Source organism: Mytilus californianus, unplaced genomic scaffold (assembly GCF_021869535.1).
Source record: "Mytilus californianus isolate M0D057914Y unplaced genomic scaffold, xbMytCali1.0.p SCAF_1, whole genome shotgun sequence".
Classification (NCBI taxonomy): domain Eukaryota; kingdom Metazoa; phylum Mollusca; class Bivalvia; order Mytilida; family Mytilidae; genus Mytilus; species Mytilus californianus.
The window spans coordinates 46,438,635-46,466,521 of NW_026262581.1; the positions used below are offsets into that span (position 1 = coordinate 46,438,635).

The 27,887-nt window shown below is 32.7% G+C and overlaps 1 protein-coding gene across 30 annotated transcripts in view; it reads right to left on the reverse strand.

Moving 5' to 3' along the window:
- Positions 1–2,346: 2,346 nt before the first annotated feature.
- Positions 2,347–27,887, reverse strand: part of LOC127704232 (fibropellin-3-like) — a 103,024-nt gene continuing 77,483 nt past the window's right edge. For 18 of the 30 annotated variants that reach the window (XM_052208338.1, XM_052208329.1, XM_052208319.1 and 15 more), the window contains exons 6-10: positions 23,788–23,880; positions 8,762–8,844; positions 7,802–7,931; positions 6,579–6,745; positions 2,347–2,860 (exon numbers count right to left, since the gene is read on the reverse strand). In XM_052208338.1, the coding sequence (XP_052064298.1) occupies positions 2,777–2,860; positions 6,579–6,745; positions 7,802–7,931; positions 8,762–8,844; positions 23,788–23,880 (557 nt within the window). In that variant the 3' untranslated portion in view covers positions 2,347–2,776. Of the gene's footprint in view, positions 2,861–6,578; positions 6,746–7,801; positions 7,932–8,761; positions 8,845–23,787; positions 23,881–26,931; positions 27,040–27,887 lie in introns of all 30 variants that reach the window. The other 12 variants (XM_052208290.1, XM_052208273.1, XM_052208264.1 and 9 more) reach the window with 3 other exon arrangements.

A 27,887-nucleotide genomic window follows, 5' to 3' on the forward strand; every position in this document is an offset into this window, starting at 1 on the left:
TAAGGTATTTTAGTTTGCTAAATGAAAATTCTTAACACTAAGTAAACATTCAACAAGTACATTGCATGTTAAAATTTTCAAACACACAAATTATGACTGTTTGCTTTCATTGGCAATACATTTGTTTATAGAAAAATATAACTGACAAGATGTCGATGCAAATATTTTATTCAAACCGCAAATCCAAACAAGTTTTATCAATACCTCAGAGTGGCATAGCCATTTAGCGGGCTATACATTTATCAAATTCTCTACTTGGAATATATTTGTGCTATGTGTAATCGGAAACGGCATTGCTACATTTGTTTGTGGACTCAAAATTAAAAGGAAAGATGGTCAGCTTTCCAAACTGTATTTGGTAATGACGAATTTATTCGATGGTATATTTAAATTATGTAGGAAGATCAGCTCTTGAAATATAATGGACGGATGCGATTCGTGATATTTATCTTCATTATTTCTATGTTTGTGCCATTCCAACGTTGACATCATCGGGCTCAGTGCTATTGTACAGCTTTTAACGGAATGCTTCCGAGATTGTTACACGACTTCGCCTATCCTCGTTGCATATATTTACGACATATTACTAGTGGTAGCTGTACTAATTTGTAGTGTTGCTTTCAGATTTCTGAATGTTCTGACAGCGATAAAATCCTTCATTGTGTTGAAAGGTCGGTGGGCATTCTGTAGTGGTTTGCAAATCAATTCAAAGACAATTTGGCAAATAGATAAACATCACTTCAGAATAAATACAAAGAAATAAGAAAACAGTTTCTCGGATCATGAGTGCAAATTGGAACCACATTCTTTTTTAAGGTAGAATCATCAAACTTGGCAATAATATACCTCTGCGGATAGGTTAAACAATTTAAATTTTTTTTTTTGATAAAGCTCGCTTGGTTCGGCATAACGAGTGAAATCCGTGTCAATATCCTATAGGATATTATTTTCTATAAGATTTTTAGAAATCCTATAGGATAAAGACATAATCCCGTAGGATATTTTTAATATATCCTATGGGATAAAATTAATTTCCTACAAAATTTAGGATCTAAAAAAAAAATTACTGTTCATAGTTTATTGGTTATAACAAAGGCTTTAATTATTTATTCTTTACGAAATGTAGTCTAATATTATAACCATTGTAATTCAAAATTTTTGGGAACAGTTCAAAGACAATTTGCCAATGAATGTCTTGTTTGGCTGCCATAAATAACTCAAATCAGCTCAATGAATTATAGTTGACTACTTTCGTTTAATTTGGTCTCTGGTAGATATTAGTCTTATTTGAAATCAAACCACATCGCTTTATTTTTATATAAACTTAGATAATGGATATAAGATTATTTAAAGACATACATTTCTGTCTTTTAGTGAAGATCTTTTTTTTTTCAGCAAAAACAAGTATTTTGTTTTCCAAAGCTTATTCAAATATTTTATTTTTCTACTACTTCCTCCTTTAATACTACTTATAATAATAATGATAATAAGTAAGAATACATTTAAGAAGGTTATTTCATATCGGTTCATGTCAACTTTTGATGTATTTGATTTATAAAGTTGAGAATGGAAAGGGGGATTGTGTCAAAGAGACAACAACCCGACAAAAGAGCAGAAAACAGCCCAAGGCCACCAAAACTTTTTTCCACAATATTTTTCTTTGTTAAGAGTTCGTCTTTGTTTCTTTGTTTGTTTTGATGTGCACAGTAACGACATTTTACGGTATTCATTCGTTGAAGAATTTTGACATTTTTCTTATTGTGAAGTCTCTATTGTGTGTGTCATGGGGCTTTTTCTAGGCACTGGTTTATATTATATCAAGTTCATCATGTTCATATATATACAAATTTATTATGTACAATGTCATTTTATATACATTCAATATCATCATTTTATTGTGTCTATGATAAATGTCCTTTACAATCTTTTCTCTTCCATATCGACATTCTTATATTTTTATATCCATCTCCTGAAGGCCTTCAACATTCTCACAAACACATAGAAGTGTGTTTCACATCTTGACGCCACAAAATTCAACTTTAGGGACAAGCAATACGTAAAAAAAAACATATGAAAGAATATTCAATGAAAACATAAGCGGCAAAATACATAAAATGTAACGGTCATTTGGACAGTCCGTTACAGTTCATCAAAACAATTAACATAGATTTGTTTAACAATGATGACCTTATCAATCTACTAAAGTAAGCTCCCGAGATACAAGTGTTTATCAACCTGTTTACGCTTATGCTTTATATATTGGGATTGTCTGATTTCGTGATGTTGTGTCATAATCTTCATTCAATACAAATTTTGAAAGAAGAAAATAAAAGGCGAAGACGCAAACAAATTTAAAGAAGCCACCATACAATTAACAATACCATGAATACAAAACTCTGGTTTATCTACAATTTCAACCTGGCACATAATAATTCGGTTTAGTCATTTATTTTATGCATATCGAGGAAAAGATTCTATCGATTTTTCTGAAACTCTGATCTCATAAATTCAATTTGATTGAAACTAATCAGTCGATAAAAATGCTGATGTTTAATTTTGATTTGTTATAAGTCACTTACATTTAAAATACTCCGATATAGGATCGTATTTATTGGTCTTTAAAATTTGTATTGTTGCCATATATTCACAATTTTTCAAAATTTATTTACAAAAAAGGAAGTCTCGCTAAAAACACATGTTTGTGACACATATGAAGTTCCTCGTTACCAATCATGTCTCATAAATTCAAGGAAATATTCTGCGTAATTCAAGAATATCAGCATCTTGATGGATGTACTTCAACGTCATCTATAGCGATATCACTTGTGTGACTTGTTCCACAAACAGCTTCAAAATATATCTGAAGAAATAATTATAGTTTTAGTTCTTGAGATGATATATTCCATTAGATTTTCTCATGTAGTTTTGACTTGATGTTATGTTCTGAGATATAACCTTTTACTAAAGGATATGATTTTTCTGATTATGCTTCCGGTCCCTATATTATCCATATATTGTATAGACAATTAGTCTTGTTTGTCATAAAAGCTCGTTTGGTGATATCTAAATGTCTTTTTGTGTGTTGTGTCGTTGGATTGTTGTCTGATTGACATATATTCCACATGTTTTCTCTTACATAATATATAGATAAGAAGATGTGATGTAAGTACATTTGAAATAAAGTGACACAACTTCTAAAACATTTATTATTATACCACATACTGTGAAAATTCGTGCTAACCATATTATTAACGAACCTTCAAACGTATGATGCTTTGGAGAGTAAATAGACCTTTTGATAGATTTCAAGATATTTTTATAAACAAACTGTTAGGTAAGCTGTCAAGAATAGAACTATCTCCGCCCAGACATAACACATACAAATTGCCCTTTCCCTATGGATAGCATATGAATCAGATACTTCAATGTATGCAAGGCTATGCCACTGTGTCATTGTTTGAATATCATATTTATTAAGATTTATCATTGATTTATCTGTCCAAAAATGAATATTGATGGTGGGACTCGTGTTGCTCAGTCTTTAGTTTTCTATGTTGTGTTTTTTGTACTGGTGTTTGCCTGTTGGTTATTTCTTTTTAAGCCATGGCGTTTTCAGTTTATTTTCGACTTATGAGTTTGAGTGTCCCTTTGGTATATTTCGCCTCTCTTTTAGTAGAAAACATATCATGTGACATCTTTTAATTAATAAAGATAGGGTTCAAGTGCAGTTTGGAACCTTGTATGAATAGTGTACATTAATAATTATACAAACTGGGTCAAATGCCAATGAGTAAATTACATAATATTTATAACGAGTGTGATACAATATCGTTTTTCATTCCAAAATATGAGTGTACACGTATTATTACAGCTTTTTGTCCCTCAAATTGACAAATCTGAAGATCATAAAAAGTATTTTCTAAAATTAAAATACATTTATAGAGGTATTGATGTTATTAATTTGTCTAGTATTTTTCATTACTCTACCGTTCAAAACTTTATACCTCCATATTTTGATAACATTGAGCCACCTACAATTTCTTATTTATATAATAAATCCAGTCGAAGTTTATTTTTAATTATACGTCAGATACATCAGACGTAAGTATAGAAAATAATGCTCCTTCAACATGAGACTGTGAAACATCGGAGTTTAGATATGATCCATATGGCCATGTATTTACAGGGGACCTCAACATCATTTAAGACCAAGAGGTTATAAACTTTCTGAAAAAAGAACTAAAAGATCGTCCACCGTCGAAAATAAATTGGAAAGAGTGTCGTCAGGTTATTAAAAATGCTCTTTCATCCTATTGTACAGAATGGTGTAAACAGGAGAAATCAGACAAACAGTCACTTGATTCCTATTTAGAAATAAATTTAGAAATAAATACAAGGGTAAGAAATACGCCCATTTCTAGGATTGAAAAACAAATAAAGTACTCGCAAAGCGTTTTGTGTTCGTACCGGCCGACAAAGCAGACAACAATGTGGTGGTGGTATGACGTAAATACTACATGGAAGTCCTTAAGAATGAAAATATACATTCAACTACATTCAAGGCCGTACGCTCCACAGAGAGTCGCGCAGTAAATACTACCACAGCTCAGCTTAAGGCCTCCTCTGATCATTTGAAGGTTACCACTATGTATTGGTTTCCTAAACTCACAAAACACCCGTAAAATATTGTTTCATCTCGGCCTCTAGTAAGTATTCTCTACTAATCTTTGGGTGCTTTCAACGAGTTCCTTAACTACTATTATAGAACTTATCATTAATTTTTGTAATAAAACATATGAGAATTGTGAAATGAACCATTTTGGAGTGTAAACAATTCTTTGGATGTTTTAGATAAATTACGTGCTTTTGATGGGCGTTTTGATTCGGTTGACAGTTTTGAATTTCCAACTCTTTATACTAGACTTTCACACAATCTTATCAAAAAAAAATTTCCTATTTAATTAAATGGTCGTTTGATAAATCTGATTGCAAATGTATTTGCTGCAACTCATATAAAGCCTTTTTCTCAAATGAGAAAGGTGAATATGCTAGATATACTTACTGGAGGTGTGATGATATGATTGAAGTCGTTAATGTTCTCCTTGACAACATTAATGTACGTTTCGGCAATAAAGTTTATCAACAGGTTGTAGGCCACCAATTGTGCCCCTTTAATAGCAGACTTATTCCTGTACTGCTATGAATCACAGTTTATTGCCAAAATCAGTAAAGAACAGTCTAAAAGAGGGACGAAAGATACCAGAGGGACAGTCTAAACTTCATTTAATTGATAAATTCAACAACACTAAACGTAATTTTGATGATATTTTGTTGTTGAATAATCGAGAATTCTCTAAATATACTGCTGAAATTTACCCAAAGGAATTTACTTTAAACAAATCAAATATCAACAGCAATAACTATCCTTTCCTAGATTTAGATATTTCAGTGTTACACCAGAAACTCTACACAAAAATTTACGACAAAAGGGATGATTTTTCTTTCCCTATTGTTAATTTTCCTTTTTTGAACTGTGATGTTCCTTTGGCACAGTCTTACGTTGTTTATATATCCCAACTCGTTCGCTATGCCCGTGTCTGTAGTGACGTTTTGGATTTCAATGGGTGTAATCTAGGTATTACTAGTAAATTATTAAGTCATGGATTTCGTTACCACAAATTACTTAAAACATTAAAGTTTACTAAATTAAATCTTTAAATATTGTTTTTATTGGTATAAATATTGATTTTGTTATCAGTAAATTAAACATCACTAAATATTATTGGTATACACATTTCACGGTGCTACACTCTGTCGATACCTATATTTTGGCATTGCATAAGATCATGTTTTTTGTCTTTACACTAAATCCATTGGATGTTGGATATGTACTGATTGATATTTAAGCTTAGATACGTTATTTTTATTATTAGTTGTTATTGGTTTTGAACTAGCTGTCAGTTACTGCGAGTACACTCAGATCTGTACTTGGTGTTTTTTTTTTTGTTTTTTTTTTTGGTTAGGGATGAGGGATGGATAGATACCCTACCACGTCCGGTCAGTGTTTTTGCTTGATGTTGTTTTTTTCTGTTTTGTATCGATCTGATGAGTTAAACCTTTTTCAACTGATTTTTATAGTTTGTTCTTATGATTTGCTGTTACACCACTGTCCCAGGTTAGGTGGAGGGTTGAGCGCTCACAAACATGTTTAATCCCGCCTTTGTCTGTCCCTAGTCAGGAGCATGTAGGTCAGTGGTTGTCATTGGTTCATGTCTGTCATATTTGTTTCTCGTAAACTGTTTTTTTTTTTATAAATAAGGCTGTTAGTTTTCTCAATTGAATTGTTTCATATTTTTCATGTCGGGGCCTTTTATATTCGACTATACGGTATGGTTTTTTCCCATTGTTGAAGGCTAAACGGTTGCCTATAATTGCTTACATCCACTTCATTTGAGCTGTGGTTGATAGTTGTCTCATTGGCAATCATACCACAGCTCCTTACATATATGTTAGCATATATGTCGATTGGTTTTATACAACCCATTTTTCTGTATTCCTATTTTTGAATTACTGCATACCTTTGAGCTATTGAAACTGTTAGATTGTAGGTCAAGTTTTGCAAGTGTCCATTTATTTCCTTGATTTCCAGTTTTCCTCCAAATTTGTCTGCTTCCTAGATATACATTTAAAGTTCCCATTGAAGATCCATGCATGTGGTAATGAAATTTTAGGCATCCAGAGGATTCTACAATTTAAACCTTTAGTTATCAAACGATCTTAATTGATAAATGTTTTCAAAAAAGCACTCAAAAATGATTATAGTTTAATATAAAGAGCAGTGTAAGTTATTGTCAGTGATTTTTAAGTATGATGGAGTCTCATTGGAATATGTAACTCTTTTAATTTAAAAAAGAAGACTTCCTGAACGACTATATGCTTTAACCGAAAAATATCTTTCATGTTAGGTTTCTCCTAAATCTTCCCAAAAAAGTAGGTTCGATAAAATCTATTTGTAAGCGCCTGTTTTTGAAAAAAACTAAACTTCTTTGCTTTTTCAAAGTTATGTTTTTTAATTGACAAAGGGAATATTTAGTTTAGTCAATTAGGTGTATAAACGTCATAAACATATCATTATTGAATTATCGAAAACGAATTATTTAGTGAATCAAATATGATTGGTTATTGTTTAACGCCACTTTCAACACTTTTGTGTTATTTCGTGGCGGTCAGTTTTTATTGGCGAGGGAGCCGGAGTGCCCGGAGAAAACCACCGACCTTCGGGAGGAAAACTGATAGTCCTAATCAATTAAGATTGGAGTCGAGTGCACCCGCCCCATGCGAGATTCGAACTCACAACCTCAGTGTTGACAGGATAGTGATACAGTGGTTCACTACCTACGTAACCCACTCGGTCACCGAGGACCCTCAATCAAATAGCCTTACTGAAGACAACATTTTTGTATTTATAATTTAAGACAGTTTGTGGCAAAGTACTTTTTTTTCAACTTTTTTAAGTATATTTTTAGGATATCAAAATGAGATAATTTAAGCAGTTTTTCCGTAACTAAAGGAATGCCTTCTCCTTTACAACTTTGGGTCTTTTTGATATATAGACTGAATATTTTCAAGTACATACTATATTTATTTTTGCCCCTCTCTTTTATTATTGCGTTTTTAAAAAAAAATCACATAAACAAATTACAATTGTTCCATTTTATTGAAAAACATATTTCAGGTGGAAATTTAATTTCAAGATCATTAGTTTGAGTGAGAAACCGACAAAAAAATGCAATACTTTTACCAAACATGAAGTCTCGTGATACTAATCTTGCAGTAGATCCCTCCTTCACAGGTGACGATGTCTCAAAATATAAGTAGTAATTGCCTTTATAAGCTGTGGAAGGACCAGTACTAGTACTTAGTGTTGCGTTCTGCAGAACAAATATACTTACAATATATTATTGAAAATAAACGTAAACTCTTCTCAGCAAATACGAGCTTAAAATCATTTAAATGAAATAAGACAACAACTCAACAATACAAGAGACGTGTTCTGCGGAACAAATATTCCATAAATGATTGCTAAAAACATTTCGCATAATTACTATTGATAATGTGAGATAGCAATCCAACAGCACAATAAACGTAGATTTCTGCACTCTCGTGGTTTCAAGAGGCTAATGTGCCGATAATGAGAACAAAACATAATTGACTCTATATTATCTTCACATGGAAATAACGCTCAAACTCGTTTCATTATTTGCGTTCGATAATTATTAGTTTATAAAATCTCATTTTGTTTCTGCAAATAATTTGTATGAAAAAATATTTTGACACAAATAACGTATCATTCATTCTTGTAAATGCAACAACAAGTTAATATAATTTAAAACTGTATAAAAAAAAACTTAGAATATTAATTCATCGCACTAAAGCAATGCTTCCCTTCTATTTTAGCCGTTGGCCTTAAGAAACATGTAAAAATTTGGCCACAAATAACCACTAATGACCAAATTCTAAGGCAATTCAATGTGTTTTTTTTTTCTCAAGATCTGATTCGAAAATATATCAAATGACTTACATGTAAAACAAGTGTATTTTTGCATTATTAGATATTTTTAAACAAAGCTTCAATCGGATGCATGTATATTTTTGAAACCAAAATTACGCCAATTAAAACCACTGTTACTACCACCATTTTTTTTACTATAAGTCCGCATCTTATTTGGCACTTTTGAAATTTGAAAGTTACATATATTACCGAATGTACTTTCCAGTTGTAATCGTCATCAAGGTCTTGAATAAACATTGAGTCAAGGCTGTTTTCAAAGTCAGCTACATAAACTAGAAAAATAGAAAGATGGTCATTTACATATACATGATAATTCATATCACGTTATTTAAAAAAAAAAGAATAAAACGTTAAAAATCATGAAAGATATTAGAAAGACAGATATTATGACATTGAATGAAATGGAAAAAAGGACTTTAAATCTGCATTTTTTGTAATGAAAAACAAATTGATCAATAATATGGTTAATAATGCATTTTAATTGTGTTGCATCTTTGTGTATGTATGTAAAGATTTTAAGTCTTATATAGGCGTTCGGAGTATTGGACTTGTAGAGATACGTATAACACATTTGTAATATTGGCCAAGGAAGATATTTCTCATTTGAGTGATCTCCTGTTTACCGAAATTTAATATAATTACTTTGTTCCTTCTTTGCGCCTTACAAATGCATTTATTATACCTTTATATCAAAATGCCAGATTTTGATTGGTTAATACGAGGGAGACAATTTACTCTATCCTATGGTAAATACTCTATTACCCTTCACAGAGACGCTTGATCAAGTGTGCGCTTTATTAAATACTGATGGCTGTTATGTACAAGACGTCATAGTTTATTACTTTGAATTGAAATTTAATTAAGAAATAAGTCATGGAAGCCATAGATTTGTTGGAAATTTACACATGGCCTCGGCCGTGATATTCGAATTTTATCCTGAGAGTACTCGCAGTTACTGACAGCTAGTTCAAAGCAAATAACAACTAATAAAAGAAAATCATGCATCTAAGACTAAATTATCAATCATTACACATCCAACATCCAATGGATGCCAAGATACAGGTACCGACAGATTCTAGATCCATGAATGTGCATATGTATATAAAAATAATATTTAGTTTGCTTTTAATTTACTGATAACAAAATCAATATCAATACCAATAAAAACAATATTCAAAGATCTAATTACAGTGTTGAATTGGTAACCATTTAGAATAAGTTTATTTAAAGGATCGATAAGTTTACCAGGATCGTTTCTAAATTTCCGGGCACGGTAAACAACATCTCCGTAATAATGAGGATGTGCTATCCCGTTTGAAATAAGTTTTCTACAGGTACAACCAAACTTCAAAACCAAATCTTTATATCTATGAAAGAATTTAGTAAAATTTTAAGAATTAGTGGTAACGAAATCCCTGACTTAATAATTTACCAGTAATACATAGATTACGTTCATCAAAATCGAAAACGTCACAACAGACACGGGCATAGCGAAAGAGTTGTGATATATAAACACCGTAAGATGGTGCCAAAAGAACATCACCATCCAAAAAAAGGAAAATTAACAATAGGGAACGAAAAATCGTCCCTTTTGTCGTAAATTTTAGTGTGGATATTCCCGTGTAAAACTGAAATATCTAAATCTAGGAAAGGACAGTTATTACCGTTTACATTTGATTTATTTAAAGTAAGTTCCTTTGGGTAGATTTCGGCAGTATATTCAGTAAATTCTTGGTTATTTAACGAAAAAATATCATCAATATAACGGTAAGTGTTGTTGAATATTTCAATTAAATGCAATTTACAAAAACAAGTCTGCTATTAAAAGGGTGCAAATTAGTGCCAATAGGAATACCTACAACCTGTCGATAAACTTTGTTGCCGAAACGTACATAAAAATTATCAAGGAGAAAATTAACAGCTTCAATCATCTCATTACACCTCCAGTAAGTATATCTAGCATATTTACCTTTCTCATTAGAGAAGAAGGCTTTAAATGAGTTGCAGCAAATATATTTGCATTCAGATTTACCAAACGACCATTTAATTAAATAGGAAAACTTTTCTTTGATAAGACTGTGTGGAAGTGTAGTGTAAAAAGCTGAAAAGTCAAAACTGTCAACAGAATCAAAAGGACCATGAAAAGCACGTAGTTTATATTTAAAACATCCAAAGAATTTTTTACACTCTAAAAATAGTTAATTCCACTATTTTCATATATTTTATTACAAAAGTTAATAATAATTCTTTGATAGTAGTTAAGGAAGTAGTTAAAAGCACTGACAGATTAGTTGTAAAACACTTACTAGAGGCCGAGATGAAACGATATTTTCTGTTTACTGTTTTTTTTTTTTGTGTAGTTTAGGTAACAAATACATAGTAGGGACCTTCAAATGTTCAGAAGATGCTTTAATCTGTGATGTGGTTATGATATGTTTGTTTACTATATGACTCTCTGTGGAGCGTACAGACTTGAATATAGATGGATTTAAAATTTCATTCTTAAGAACGTCTGTGTAGTATTTACAGCATACCACCACCACATTGTTTGGTGCTTTGTCGGCCGGTACAAACACAGACCGTTTTGAAAGTTCTTTAAGTTTATTTCTTATTCTAGAAAAAGCCGTATTATGTACTCTTTTATTTATTTTTTAATTATTTTCAAAATGTGGTATACGAATATCCACAACATTCATACATTTATTTAAATAAGAATCAAGAGATTTTTTATCAGATTTTTCCCGTTTACACCAATTTTTACAATACGAGGAAAGAGCGTCTTTTGTGACCTGACGACACTGTTTCCAATCTATTTTAGATGGAGGACGATATTTTGGTCCTTTTTTTTAAAAAGTGTTTAACCTCTCTGCCTTAGGCGATATTGAGGTCCCCCGTAATAACATGGCCATAAGGATCATATCTAAACTTCGACGATTCACAGTTTCAAGTTAGAGGAGTATCATTTTCTAAATTGACGTCTGATGTTACTGACGTATAATTAAAAATTAAACTTTTGCTGGGTTTTTTGTATGTGTACGAAATAATGGGTGGTTCTGTGTTATCAAAATAGGGAGGTATAAAGTTTTGAACGGTAGAGTCATTAAATATACTCGATAAGTGGATAAAATCAATACATTTAATTTTCAGAAAGTGCCGTTTATGATCTTCAGGTTTATCGATGGTGTCAAAAAGCTGTAATTATACGCGAATATTCATAGAGTGGGCTGAAAAAAGACATTGTGTCACACTCCTGGAAAATATCATGTGATTTACTAATTGGTATTTGACCCAGTTTACATAACAGTTGATGCCTACCATTGTTTTTAAATATAGATAGGAAATTATCAAGTGTATAATTTATACGATGTTTAATTCGTTGATTTCGATTGATACGTTTGCCATGAGACCTATTATTACGTTGTCTTTTATCAACAATATTCATGATATCAATAGAAGAAGTTGTAGATATGTTCCCTTGTCAAAGTATATTGTCATTAAGACCCAGGGGATAAGCTGTCTGAAGTCGTTTAATCCAAGACAGTTGGATAATTTTACGGGAATCTTCAAATTGTTTATGCGATTGCTCTTGTTGTTTTTGGATCGTTTCGAGCGGTTGGAATCTTATAAATTTGATATTGTCGTTGTGTTTACCTAAATGTTGGTAAATTATACTTTTGAATTTCTTAGGTTTCCGGAAGCGGTATAGTTGTTCCTGTGTTCGTTTAAAAAATTTCCCGTCCGGGTTGTCCTACATATTGTTTACCACACTTTGGCTTTGTTCAAGTAACCAGATAAATAAGGCTTTGAGATTTTCATGTAATGTCACAGGAAAAGGAAAACGAAAAAGCTCTCCCGTTCACTGTTGACCTAACAGTATTATCAGAAGCTAATCTAGATCAAGTTAGTCATTTTCTGGCATTGCACGGGAATATTTGTGGATATCCACGTGCATTTTTATTTAATAATCTGGCTGCAGCAGCATTGCCACCTTTGACACAGTTGTAAAAAGTGCTAAATTTAGAAGGGGAATTTCGATTGACGGCGGTGGAATTTATATTTGGAATGAGGTGTTTTTTAGCACGTGAATATCCTTGAAGTATTGGTGTATAATGTTTTCTTGCCATTTCGTAAAATCATGATTAAATAAGGGTTAAACATAAACATAACTGAGACCCCTAAGTGTCAAACAAAATGGGAAAATTTGTAAAGCGAGTAAATAAATTGGGAAAAAATTTGGCTAAATCTCAGTAAAATGGATATTAATAGAAAAATTAAAGAATTTCAATGGAAATGTATACACAGGATTATATATACCGAAAAGAGACTGCAAATAATGCATATGTCAAATGGAAAATGTCACTTATGTGATGAAAATAATAATATTGAAACACTCGAGCATTTATTTTATCAATGTAATAATGTTAAACCATTGATAGAAACAGTTGTCAGAAATTTACAACTTTGTAACCTAATAAATAACGAGATGCTCGTTGAAAAAGATATTCTAATAGGAATCTGTACAGATAATTCGAATAATATAATTGTTAATGCAATAATACTTTATTTTAAATGGGCTATTTGGAAAAAACGTAATAAATGCAAATTCGATAAAATTAAACTGAATATGCAGTCTATACAAAGCCTGTTGAAATTGCAAATGAAAAACGAATTAAAACTACTATTGCTACGCTCGGATATAAAGTATATATGCAGATCAAAAATTGAACTCTTTATCGAAAAAATATAAGAAGATATACTTAGTTCTACTGCTCTAAACTAAAGGTGTGTTCGATTCCATATATAATAATCTAATTGTATTTTAGAAAGAACGTAGTGAACAATAAGTTATTTTTACAGAAAGAAATATTTGTATTGTAATCGATATTTGAATCTATGTCTGTGCATTTTATGTATATTAGTAAATTACCACATATATCATGCTTCTTAATACATTAGTACTTACCACATGTGCTTTATCCTTTTATAATCCATACTTATATATTACAGAATAATTTCAATTTTTGTTCAATCACATCAATAATTTCCAATTCAAATTTTCTCAATCAAATATATAGTTTTCAAGTTTAAATAAACACATGTTAGTCAGTGAACCGGATATACGATAGTGATTATGTATTACAGTGATGCTTAACAGGTAAAATCGATTGTATTGGTTATTTAAATATACATGTATGTATGTAAAACTATTGTAAGTTTAAATTCATTTGATTTTTTCCCTGGTCAAGTGAGGCTGTTAAAATACAGGGGCCCCTAAGTATGCGACCTGGGCTACTTAGGTATTTATATATCAGGAAATGATTGAATAAAAATATTTGTTATCGAAAAAAAAAAAAGAAAAAAAGAAAAAAAAAAAAGGGGTAATGAGAAAATTAAATGAGGCCGATAGTCATAACATTGAATAAGAATTACAATAACGGAATATATAAATAATTTATAAAACAGTCACAGAGTTCTTATAAAAGCTATATTGAACAGCCCTACAGAATGACGATAGTAAAATAAGACAGACATAAAACAAACATTGGTCCGAGAAAACAGTTATATCGTAGGGAATTTATCTAAGACAGAAAACAACAAAACATTTTTAACAAAAATTCGCACCTGCTCTATCCAAAACATATTTTTACAGTGAAGTGTATTGATTAAGGGACAAATTTTATGAAAATTATAGAAAAGTATATAAACTGTCACTCAAATTAAGGACAATTTTATGTAGAGTGGGTGTATAATATAGTCTGACAGCTTCAGATCTAGACATACTAATTTTTTACCTTTTCATACTGGACCAGATCACTCATTTACCTACATGTAAAAATTATTCTAAACTGTTTATACATGTAATTTCACCTCCAGATTACTATTTTATGCATAAATATAAGGAAATAAATTTGGAAGGTGTATGAACAAAATGTTAAACTCTGTCCGCATTAGGGACTATATTCGTAACAACGAAAGTGTAAAAGGACGATAACTGTGTCCCAGACCTAATAAAAGGCAAATACAGGAAGATATAAGAACTCTTAGTAAAACCATAGAAGGGGGCAGGATAAAAATTAAAAAAAACTGAAGCGAGGGTGGGTATGCCGTGTGTGTGGCTGTTCTATTTTACCCACTGTTACATGCTGTTACATGCTGTTAGATAAATTTTAAAAAAAATCTAATAAATCTGTAGCTGGCATGAATTATTTCTTAAATAACCGATAGAAAAAATGTGATTGATTCTTATAATTCTCAAACCCAACATTTGCCATTTTTAATTTACATTTTTGTCTCGTAAGCTACCGTCAAATTCACTGTTGACATTTTGTAACCAAGGAGCCGCCATGTTAACTTGCTGAAATCAGTAAATGTGCGAATAATGCAATAGAATAGAAAAAGAGTAACACCTACCTCAAAATTTTATTTTAATGCAATATTATCCGAGTTTAGAAGGTAAACGCAATGGAAAAACCTTCAGCTTTGTCGTTTTCATTCGTATGACGTCATGTTTTGAAATGACGTTAATGCGCCAAAAACATTCATGGAATTTCGCGGAATTTTAATTTATTTTGATTTTGTACATTTTTCCGATCTCTAATGCAATAGATCTTTTTGTTATGCCTCAGAATAAGGATAAAGGTTCTGTAAGTTTTTTTTAATTGTAATTTTTAACACAGCGAAATCGACATAGCGTTTGCACATAGGTTACGATACATGTGGATTTACATGGGAGGTATATTTTAACAGCCATTATTATGTACATCTTGGAGTCTGCGCTAAGTATAGAAATATCGAGAATTTTATCATGGTGTTGTTTACAAAGCGAAAAAAGCACGTCATATTAGAATAGACAGTAATAACAGAACATTCAGTATAATAAATTAAATAACACATATCTGAAAGGGTGATAAAGCAGATTGTTACCCCTCGAAAAGACATTGTAAACTTTGACCTCGCCTCAGTTGATAATGTTTTTTCGGGGTAGCAATCTGCTCTATCACCCTCTCAGCTATGCGTTATTTATAAAATGTTACGTATATCTAGTGCTTTTTATAAAACAAAACAACACACGTATGGTCTAGAATATACACGACAAATGTTCTTGAAATAAACTACTGGAGATTTTTTTTAAACAAGTCAGTAAAAATAACCAAATGTCTCTGCCAAAAATGAATATCTAAATGTTAAATGATCAGAAAATGCACTGAAAAATTAGTCTTTCCCCAAAAATATATTGTTAGTTACATTGTATACACTGTCATTGATTAAAAATGGCTAGTCATTTTGTTTAATTTGTTCGGGGCGTACTCCATGTTTTAGATTCACCACTTTAGATCTTTCTTAAAAGAGATAAGTTTAGCACATAGTATTGATCTAAATTTTGAAAGAAACCACGTTTTTATGTCCCAAAGGATTTGTAGCTTTTGTGGGATCAAAGTTGCTGATCATAGAGGACCAACGGGGATCCGATGTCCAAATAACATTTCGTATGACTTTGCTTTTGATACACGTAATCAGGGACAGGGTGCTAATGCTATGTCTTCAGAAAATCTTTCTTCCACCCCCGCTAGAAGCGAAAATGGCGCGCTTGAATTCATTGCGGGCAATGTAGCCAAAACCCCAAAACAAAGCCTTGACGAGACTTTGTCAGCTCTAGAGCAAGAGAATGAAAACTTTTAGAAGAAATTAAATTGAGTGAACTAGTTGAAAAGAACAAAACTCTGAAAAAGAAACTTAAGCAAACGGACTTGAACCTGAAACAAAAACATGACCAAACTAACAAAATTGATTTAGAATCCTTGAGAAAAGACGAAGACTTGAAACAGAAAATAACAGAAAAACAGAAAGGATTAGTGAGCAAATTAATCATGTCTGACGATTCAGATAGTGATACAGAATCAGAAGGTGAGATTCATTTCACACAAACATTAAAAACACTTAACTATCCTGAGTTCAAACTCAAAAAGAATAAAACCTTTCAAAATCTGGTTCATCTAGCAAATCTAGTGATAAGGCTATTTTTCATATTGCATGGCCTCATGAGTTTGCTGGGAGTGACGATATCGAATGCATGTCCTTAAGTATGCCTGCTCTTGTCAGAGGAGAAAATTACATTATACATAACATTGAACCCGCCGAATATAGAGACAAACGTGCTGAACATCTGACACAGCTTATGTTTTAGAGTGAACAATTTATATGATCTGATGTGCTTGCATTTCACAAAGATGTACTTCGAGAAATAGAAACTGGTCGTGCTTCATGGAATGACAATTTTGACTTTTGCAAAGCACGTCGCTTGCATCAGTCACATCCAAGGTTTTACTGTTCAGCTTAAAACAAAGGCTCATGCAGGAAAAAAGAATTACACAAAAATACTCTTGGTTTATTAGAGGAACATTTCTGTAGTTCATGCTGGATTAAACGAAAAACTATATTGAATCACGCTACAAAAGATTGTCAAAGTAAAAAACAGTTCCAGGGTAATGCAACATGACTTTCCTGCACACAGATGACTAGGAAAAGTATGTGGTATTTCAGCTAAAACTATTGATGTATCAACAGAAACTGACAATTCTTGTACACATAGTTATGTTATTGATAGCCATGATAAAATTGACAATGAAATTAATTAAAAAAAAAACGTTAATTACACCTTCAAAATATCAAAGCGGATCATATGTTGATACATGTTTTAAAAGTACTGTTATTGATAGTGTAGACCATACATGTAGAAATATTGAAAATGACTTTACACAGGTAGATAATAATGTTAATTATGATATTAATAATAATCAGGTGTGTCAAAATCCTGTTGTTCTTCATGATATTGTTTTTAAATCAGGTGTTCCGAATTATCTTGGATCACAAATACCCGTTCCTTCAACAATGAGCATTCCTATATGGAGAAAATTGTTAAATGGTTATTATGACTATAAAATTGTAGAATTTTTAGAATTTGGTTGGCCTGTTGGCTATAGTAAACATGAATTTCCAAAGACTAAAGTTAGAAATCACAAGTCTGCATTGTTTTTTAGAGAGCACATAGATGAATATATCAAAAAAGAGTTATCATATAATGCTCTAGTTAGCACTTTCAAGGTCAACCCTTTTCAAGTTCCTTTAGCTACCTCACCTTTGTCTTCTGTTCCCAAAAAAGATACGATAGAGAGAAGGACTGTTATGGACTTGTCTTTTCCAATAGGTACTTCAGTCAATGATGGGATACCAAAACATACTTACATGGGTGACCCATTCACATTACATTACCCTGCCACTGATCACTTAGTACAGCTTATAAACGAAAAGGGTCCCAACTGTCTATTGTACAAAGTGGACATAAAGAGATGTTACCGTTGGTTACCAGTTGATCCTTATGATTATCATTTGTTAGGACTAGTCTGGAATCACAAGTTATACTTTGACACTAAAATTCCCTTCGGCTTGCGTACAGGGGCTATGGCAGCACAAAGGATCACAAATGCTATAATGTACATGTACAGAAACATGGGTTACAATGGTGTTAATTACATTGACGATATAGGTTCAGCCGAAACGACAGAATTTGCCGGGAATGGTTTTCACATTCTCAAAACTTTAATTGATGACCTTGGTCGCGGAGCAAAAGTGTTGTGCACCTGACACAAATATGATATTTCTTGGAAAACAATTTGACACTGTAAACATGACAATTTCTATTCCCACTGACAAATTAGGTGAAATAAAAGGAGTTATTGAGAAATTATTGACTAAGAAAACTATCACAAGAAAAAAGCTTGAATCAATTATTGGAAAATTGTCCTACATAGCTGATTGTATTAGATCTGCAAGGTTATTCATTGCACGCTTGCTTGCTCTACTCAGAACTGTATCACGCAAAGGTCATCACGTTAATTTGAATGGCGAAGCCAAAAAAGACTTGAAATGGTTTTTAAAATTCATGACAAGGTTCAATGGAAAGACCACAATTCCAGAGCATATCTGGACCAAACCGGATCAATTAATACAAACTGATGCGACTTTATCAGGAAGAGGTGGTATTTTTTATAATAGTTGCATCGCTGAGTACTTTCATTGTGATATACATACATCTTGGTCAGGTCACCATATTAGTGTATATGAACTTCTGGCTGTCCTGATCAGTTTTAAAGTGTGGGGTAAAAGACTGCAAAATAAACGTATTGTGTTGCATTGTGACAATTCATCTTCAGTTATTCTACTTAATACAGGTAGATGTCGTGATAAAATCATGCTTAGCATAGCAAGAAACATTTGGTTAATTTGTGCTCAATATAACATTCTGATCAAAGCGATTCATATTCAAGGAATAAACAATCGAGCAGCAGATATATTTCCGCGTTGGACATCACTTGAAAAACCTTATGCAAAACTGTCGACTGTTTTAGATGACAATTATATGTTAGATATTGAAGTGTCGGATAACTTATTTAAGTTAGACTTTTCAATTTAATTTCAGAAACCGGATCAGATGAATGGCTATCACTTCGTCGGAAAGCAAGAACAGTTTTAAAAGCAGCTTTCAGACCGGAAACTTTTAAAAATTTGAGGACTCAGCTTAATACATACCTTTTGTTTTGTGAAAAGTTTTTTAGATCAGCATTTCCTGTTCATCAAGAGACACTCTGCGGATATGTGTGTTTTTTGTCAGATAATTTTAAGAGTAGTGGATCCGTTAGAAACTACTTATCAGGTGTTAAAACTTGGGCCATTCTGTTAAATTTTGATCCCCAGGAATTTAATTCACCTTCGCTCAGGCTAACCTTGTCAGGTATTGACAAGCTTAATACTAATGTTCCAAATACAAAATTACCATTTGAACCATATCATCTGAACCGTATGTTTGAAGTCCTAGATATGACAAGTGTACATGATGCTGTGTTGTGGGCTGTTATTATGATAAGCTTTTATGCTATGCTTAGAAAATCACAATTCGATTACAATTCAAGGACAACGTTTAACCCTAAGGAGCAGTTAACCAGAGGTGATATTCAAATTACTGAGGAAGGATTAATTATCGATATACAGTGGTCAAAAACTAGTCAAAAACACAAAAGTATTCACCAGATTCCTCTTAAAAGAGTTGAGGATTGTGTTCTATGTCCGGTACTGGCTTATTCTAGAATGGTAAAAATGTTGCCTGCACTACCGCTTTTGGTTTAAGTGATAGTAAGGGAAAGATCTGTGCCTTTTCAAAGTCAGACATAGACAAAATTCTTCACAAACTCTTAGTGCGTTGCGGAATGGATACTTCACAATACTCGTTTCATAGCTTGCGTAGAGGCGGTGCAACTTGTGCATCAGCTGCTGGATGCACAGACTCGGAAATTTGTACAATAGGCAATTGGGCTTCCTCTTGCTACAGGGGCTACATCAAACACTCTACTGACAAACTTTATTACATCTCAAGCAAAATGGGACTTTTTTGCAAACTTTCCAACTGATAAACTTCCATGATATTTTTGTCCTCAATTATTTTCTGATTTCTGTTCGTGGCATTGCGTTGCCTTGGTGATTGTGGTGTTCAGTTTTAATATGACATATTGTTGAACATAACATTGTTTCTTTATGCGTGTTTGCATATTTACATTTTGTATGCGTATTTGCATTTGATTTATTAAACACCACCTTTGAATGCCAGCACAGACTTCAGTTTTATATAGCCACTCTGAAAGTACAGTACAAATTGGTTAAAATGGCTAGTCATTTTGTTTAATTTGTTTGGGGCGTAATCTATGTTTTAGATTCACCACTTTAGATCTTTCTTAAAAGAGATAAGTTTAGCACATAATATTGATCTAAATTTTGAGAGAAACCACGTTTTTATCCCTCCAGCCCACCCAATTAGGAATCATTATTAGTATTTCATATGTATGTATGTTGAAATGTTTTTTCTTGACATGTCTTAACTTACAACTTTAGTGAAATGTTGTTTGCCTTTTTTTTTTTAATTTTCAGAAAATTATTTTTACCTTTAAAGGTGATTGTGGTGTTCAGTTTTAATATGACATATTGTTGAACATAACATTGTTTCTTTATGCGTGTTTGCATATTTATATTTTGTATGCGTATTTGCATTTGATTTATTAAACACCACCTTTGAATGCCAGCACAGACTTCAGTTTTATATAGCCACTCTGAAAGTACAGTACAAATTGGTTAAAATGGCTAGTCATTTTGTTTAATTTGTTCGGGGCGTACTCCATGTTTTAGATTCACCACTTTAGATCTTTCTTAAAAGAGATAAGTTTAGCACATAATATTGATCTAAATTTTGAGAGAAACCACGTTTTTATCCCTCCAGCCCACCCAATTAGGAATCATTATTTGTATTTCATATGTATGTATGTTGAAATGTTTTTTCTTGACATGTCTTAACTTACAACTTTAGTGAAATGTTGTTTGCCTTTTTTTTTTTTAATTTTCAGAAAATTATTTTTACCTTTATAGGTGATTGTGGTGTTCAGTTTTAATATGACATATTGTTGAACATAACATTGTTTCTTTATGCGTGTTTGCATATTTACATTTTGTATGCGTATTTGCATTTGATTTATTAAACACCACCTTTGAATGCCAGCACAGACTTCAGTTTTATATAGCCACTCTGAAACTACAGTACAAATTGTTTACAGGATTCAAATGATTCTGAAACGGGTTCTTTTTTTATTAGTTGTTTTTGGCTTTGAACTAGCTGTCAGTAACTGCGAGTACTCTCAGATCTGTACTTAGTCTTAGAATTATTTCTTCTTATATCTAATTAGTGTCTTTTTGTTGTTGAAATATACAAGTACCCGGTCACGTCCACTCTGTGTTTTTGTTAGATGTATTTCTATTTGTATCCATCTGATGAGTTAAGCCTTTTTCAGGTGATTTGTATAGTTCGTTCTTATGTTGTACCGTAAAACCACTGTCCAAGGTTAGGGGGAGGGTTGGGATCCCGCTAACATGTTTAACCCCGCCACATTCTGTTTGTATGTGTCTGTCCCAAGTCAGGAGCCTGTAATTCAGTGGTTGTCGTTTGTTAATGTGTTACATATTTGTTTTTCGTTCATTTTTTGTACATAAATTAGGCCGTTAGTTTTCCCGTTTGAATTGTTTTACATTTGTTATTTCGGGGCCTTTTATAGCTGACTATGCGGTATGGGCTTTGCTCATTGTTGAAGGCCGTATGGTGACCTATAGTTGTTAACTTCTGTGTCATTTGGTCTCTTGTGAAGAGTTGTTTCATTGGCAATCATACCACATCTTCTTTTTTATATCTATATGCCTTTTGATCAGTAGGCGGAAAAGTTCTTAGCAATCCAATAACAAGGCAACATACTGCATTATAAATATAAATATAAAACCTTCTCAAGTCATTTAAAGTTGTAGTTCGTGTTCAGTATTTCCTTTTTATAATAAGGCTAATCTTCAAGTAGTCTCAATCAGAAGAAACATGCTGTGTGGGTTACTTATTTCCAAAGATCAATGTGCAAAACAAGCACAGACACCGACACGCCTGTCCAATAGACGTAGAACAAACCAAAAACTACAGTACTGTTCTTATGAATACAACAATTATAACCATAAAATTCTAGATTGTTTGGGGGTACTAATAATGAAACAATGCACATGAAATGACACTTCAATGCTTAATCATGTCATCTTCACGACGCCATCATGAATGATACATCAAATAGATTACTGTTCCAGGATTTTAAACGTAACTTGGGAAGCATAGTGATGCTTCTGCAGGAAGTAATTTTAGGTTGACACAGCCATGTATTAAATACTGCCGTTGAAGAAAATCAAAATAAAAGTCGCATCATAAAATTTAGATGCAGTCGTCTGGGTCTTTCATTACTGATTCGGTGTCATAGCCACAGCCACATAACCAACCACTTTTCCTTATTCAGGATTTATCACTGAGTACCACTTGTTACAGAATTTTTATTTTGCATGATCAATACGACATTGGCATTATTAGAGCAACCTATTAATTCGTACTCTTATTCACCTGAATCTTTAGCGAGGTTCGTATGACTTGATTTTTATGTTTCTATGTATTGTTTAGGGAACTATTGTATGGCTTTTCGCCTTTTTTGCAGACCATGGTGATTTTCAATATGACTTTTGATGCTTCCTTAGCAAATATGTCTATGAGAGTATCAAGAAACGAGTCTAGATCAAACCACGAAATTATTAAAGTAGATGTATGCTCGGAAATCGAAACACTAACAAAGGAAATTAATTCTAAAACAAGTCGGTTTGAAGCAATGTGTTTCTTTATTCTACATTGGCTAGAGGTATACAGGGAGGGTTGAGATCTCACAAAACATGTTTAACCCCGTCGCATTTTTGCGCATGTCCCAAGTCAGGAGCCTCTGGCCTTTGTTAGTCTTGTATGTTTTTTAATTTTAGTTCATTTATATGTTTTGGAGTTAAGTGTGACGTCCATTTTCACTGAACAAGTACACAATTTTATTTAGGGGCCAGCTGAGGACCACCTCCGGGTGCGGGATTTTCTCGCTGAGTTGAAGACCCATTGGTGGCCTTCGGCTGTTGTCTGCTCTTTGGTTGGGTTGTTGTCTCTTTGACATATTCCCCATTTCTTTTTTCAATTTTATATTTGTTATATTATTAATCGTTTAATTTCAAAATTGTTTCAAAAGTTTCTGAACGTACATAAATCGTTGCATCCTCTACACGACGCATCCCTTACAAGACGCATTGGAATTATCGTCCTCATTCTGATCGAACGTGATTGCGTAAACGATGGAAATTATATTTAGAATCAATAGTTCATTACTTGTTTCAAATACTTGCGAGTACTCGAATACTCCGATAATATCGTATTAACTTTTTAAGTTTAGAGTTTCCTTGTTACTGTTTTCTTCCGTACAGCCAAACAGATGTTATTCGTTAGCAATGATTTAACTATCGGATTGGAGAAGACTAAGGACGACAATATTTCTAAACCCAAGTCAACCATTAGAGTGGATATATTGCATAGGCGCCTGTCTATAATTGTTGAAGATTTAATGTTTTCCTATATATATGTCGGGTATTTCTGTCGTTTTGGTTGCTGTCTTGATGGTATAAACCGCTTCTCCTTTTGTTCATATGCAATGAAAATAACGATTATCTTAATAGTTATGAATTATCACTTATAATGCTTATAACTATGCATGTAAAATGAGGATATTACTACTTACTTTCGCAATGCAATCCTGCAAATCCGTTTAAACAAATACAAGTAACATTAGAACCTTTCATCGAACAATTCCCAGCGTGTTTTCTTGGCGGAACTGGAAAGTAACAAATAAAGTACATACTTTTGTATACTAAAGTCTTCGAGTCTTGTTGATCTGAACTTGTCGTGGTAAAAATAGCAAAAATTGAATAAATTTGCAGTAGTTCAGTTGCATAGAAAAGTTACTTTACCTTCGGTGTCAGAATCTTCAATTATTCTGAGCAACGGATATTTCTGTTTCAAAAAGACGTATAAATAGCTGAAAGTTTCTGAAATAATGCAATGCTTGTGACTCTTTCCTTTATGAACATGTAGATGTTATTTTCAGTATGCTGGTTGTCAATTCTACATTCAAAGATTCCAAATTTTTAGTTTCATAACCAAATAAGGTAGTTATGACAGCTCATTAGTTATGTTTTATATAGATGAATTTCAAACTAAAATAATTAACTTAAGGACAATTTCTCCTCTGTTTCCAAATAACAAGCTTTTTAAAAGAATTTGATACATTAATAGTTTATAAATAATGGAACTTACAAAGTACAAAAAAAGACAGGTTTGTCTCCTTGTATTTGTAATAAAATCAACTGAAAAGTTGGTGGTAAATGATTCTCTCTAGATTTTTCATACGTTTAACATTGGTACCTTTTTTTTTCTTTCAAACACTATGAAAAAATAACAAGGATTTTATAAGATTTTCAAAAATGGCTTTTTAAACAATGTACAATAAAATTATGAAAAGAAAAGAAAGGGTTAGTTGACAACATTTTTATTAGGACTACATGGATAAAGATTCTGAATATCTGACAAAAAGCCTGAAACAAGAGTAGCCAACCCTCTTTAAAGACAATTCTCTTATTCTCATGGTGGGTATACGTAAATAAGAAAGCAACCCAATAAAAATGATAACCAAAGAGTCATCCAGAGGGCAGCAATTAGTCTTCCACAATAAACTCGTATCTACACAATATGTAAAACTTTTCCTCGTTCCGAGTTAATTCGTCAACTCTATCGTTATACCCGTGTGTGTAGTGATGTCATAGATTTTAACGAACGTAATCAATGCATGACTGGTAAATTATTAAGTCAAGGATTTTTGTCAACTTTTTATACATTGTGACTTGGATGGAGAGTTGTCTCATTGGCACTCATACCACATCTTCTTATTTATATTAATGTTCTAATAGTAGTTTAGTCTTAGATGAATGATTTTTTTATTAGTTGTTATTGGCTTTGAACTAGCTGTCAGTAACTGCGAGTACTCTCAGATCTGTGCTAAGTGTCTTTTTGTTGTTGGGATGTACAAGTACCCGTCCATGTCCACTTTGTGTTTTTGTTAGATGTATTTATATTTGTATCCATCTGATGAGTGAGGCCTTTTTCAACTAATTTTTATAGTTTGTTCTTATGTTGTACTATTACACCACTGTCCCGGGTAAGGGGAAGGGTTGGCGCCTTCAAAATAGTTTAACCCCGCCACATTCTGTATGTGCCTGTCCCAAGTCAGGAACCTGTAATTCAGTGGTTGTCGTTTATTTCTGTGTTACATATTTGTTTTTCGTTCATTATTCTGTACATAAATTAGGCCGTTAGTTTTCTCGTTCGACCTGTTTGTGAACATTTGTCATTTCGGGCCTTTTATAGCTGACTATGCGGTATGGGCTTTGCTCATTGTTGAAGGCCGTACGGTGACCTATAGTTGTTAATGTCTGTGTCATTTGGTCTATATTGGAGAGTTGTATTATTGGCAATCATACCACATCTTCTTTTTATAATAGTGGATATTTAGCAGAAACAAACATCGCACAAGGTCATCGTGGTCATGTTTTTTCAGACTACATATGACGCATTTATACGTTGGAGGTGTACTGATTGACATTTAAAACTTAAGGAACAAGGTTCATTCATTAGGTGCAATATGGGTTTGAACTAGCGTTCACTGACTGTGTGGTATGGGTTTTGCTCATTGTTTAAGACCGTACGAGGACATATGGTACTTAAATTGGCCTTTTTCCGACTTTACGTTGGATAGGTGTCCCATTGGCAATCATACTATATCCCTTTATTTATATTCAGTAAATGCTTGTACTCCTAAACTTCACTTTTTGCTGTTTTATTTTTTGCGATTTGTGATTTGTTTTATGTGCTGTTTAAGAGTTTGTTCCCATGTTTTGTTGAAATGGGGAGGTTCGAGGCCTTACACACATGTTCATTCCCGAAATATTTTTTTATGTTCCTATCTCTAGCTATGAACCTGTAATTCAAATGTTGCCACTAGTCGTTTACTTTCATCTTTGTTTTTCGTTTATTGTTGCAGTATTAATCCAGTCATTCGTTTTCTCCTGAAGTTTTGTTACACCTTTTGTCATACTAGGGCCTTGCTTTTATGGCTAACTGTACGATTTGATTTTTGCTCGTTGTTGAAGGCTTATAATTGTTCACATCTTTGTACATGATTTTATGGATATTTGTCCGTATATACCACATCTCCTTATTCTTATGAAGATCTGCGATTAAAACCAAATATCGAACAATATTAAGATATGTCATACGACAACGGACGAGGATCCTGACTTATTGCCGAAATGTGCATCTGGTGCAGTAAAATTGGTACCGTTAATGTTATTATTACCACTCGGTCGATACCTCTACTGGAGGACTGTTTGTCCCCGAAGGTATCATCAGCCCAGTTAAGCCAGTATTTCGGTATTTTCTATACTTTCGGTCCTTATTGGTTTAATCAGCACTTCAATATTTGTTTTAAGTGTTCGACTTTTGACTGTTGCAGTAAAATAGGTACCGTTAATGCTATTTAGACAGGCGCATGAAAACGGTTAAACTAGATGGTTAGATCTTAACCCTCCCCTCTTTTGATCTCAATCATTAGAATAAAGAAACGCGCATTAAAACATACGATAAATACTTGTACAGGAAAACCTCTTAACTTTATAACAACGGTTGAATATTTAACTCTTGTCCTTTCCGAAACTTCTTAATTGAAACTTGGAATGCAAAGCTGATAGACAACGGACATGCTTATATGAGTATACTTTTTTTGTTTTCGATTATTACTATAAAAAAAGATTGCTCTATTTCATAAACTTACATTTACAATGGTCACCAGTAAATCCATTTTTGCATGCACAATTTGGCTGAAATTTATCAAGAAAACACGTCCCACCATTGAAACAGCTATAGCGAACGCATGGAGTACCTGATACAAAAACCAAATGTTAAGTTAAAAGAATGTGAAAACATACAAAAACCCTTGAAGATCTGATGGTGCCTTTTAAATGTAATAATTACTGGTTTAGTTCTTTATAACAACTGCAAATTCGACTGGTTATTGTGAATTTAATTCGTAATAAGTTATGAGTATATTTATTTGAAAAAAAAATCGAAAATATGTGTTGTTACAAGTATATGATAATTTGAATACGTGACAAGCTATTTGACCAAACGGATCTATATATAATAGCAAATATATCTAAGGTCATTGACATCTTTGCCTCCGGATTCTGTCATTACTCAATATATGTGACACAGCCACGAAACTAGCTTTTCAACTTGTCACAGACTTTTTTCACAAGCAAAACAACGGATGGCGTTATTAGAGCAACCCCATGGTTCTTACTCTTATTCACCTCAGTTGTTATTGAGGATCGTATGGCTTGATCTTTATGGTTCTATGTAATGTTTTGTGAAATATTGTGTGGCTTTTTGTCTCTTTTTAATTTTTTTTCTTAAAATGTCCTGATCCAAGTCAGGAATATGGCAGTTGTTATCAAATAGTTCGTTTCTATGTATGTTGGCGTTTGTTTTTGTTGCACTTCAGTGTTTCTGTTGTTCCGTTGTTTTCCTCTTATAGTTGATGTGTTTCCCTTGGTTTTAGTTTGTAACCCGGATTTGTTTTCTCTCAATTAATTTATGACTATTGAACAGCGGTATATTACTGTTGCCTTTATTTAAACCATGTTGTGATTTCTAATTCGACGTTTGATTTTTGCAAGGCCACAAGTGTCTGCCGTGATCGTACGGTGGGTCAACAGTATACTTCTTTTG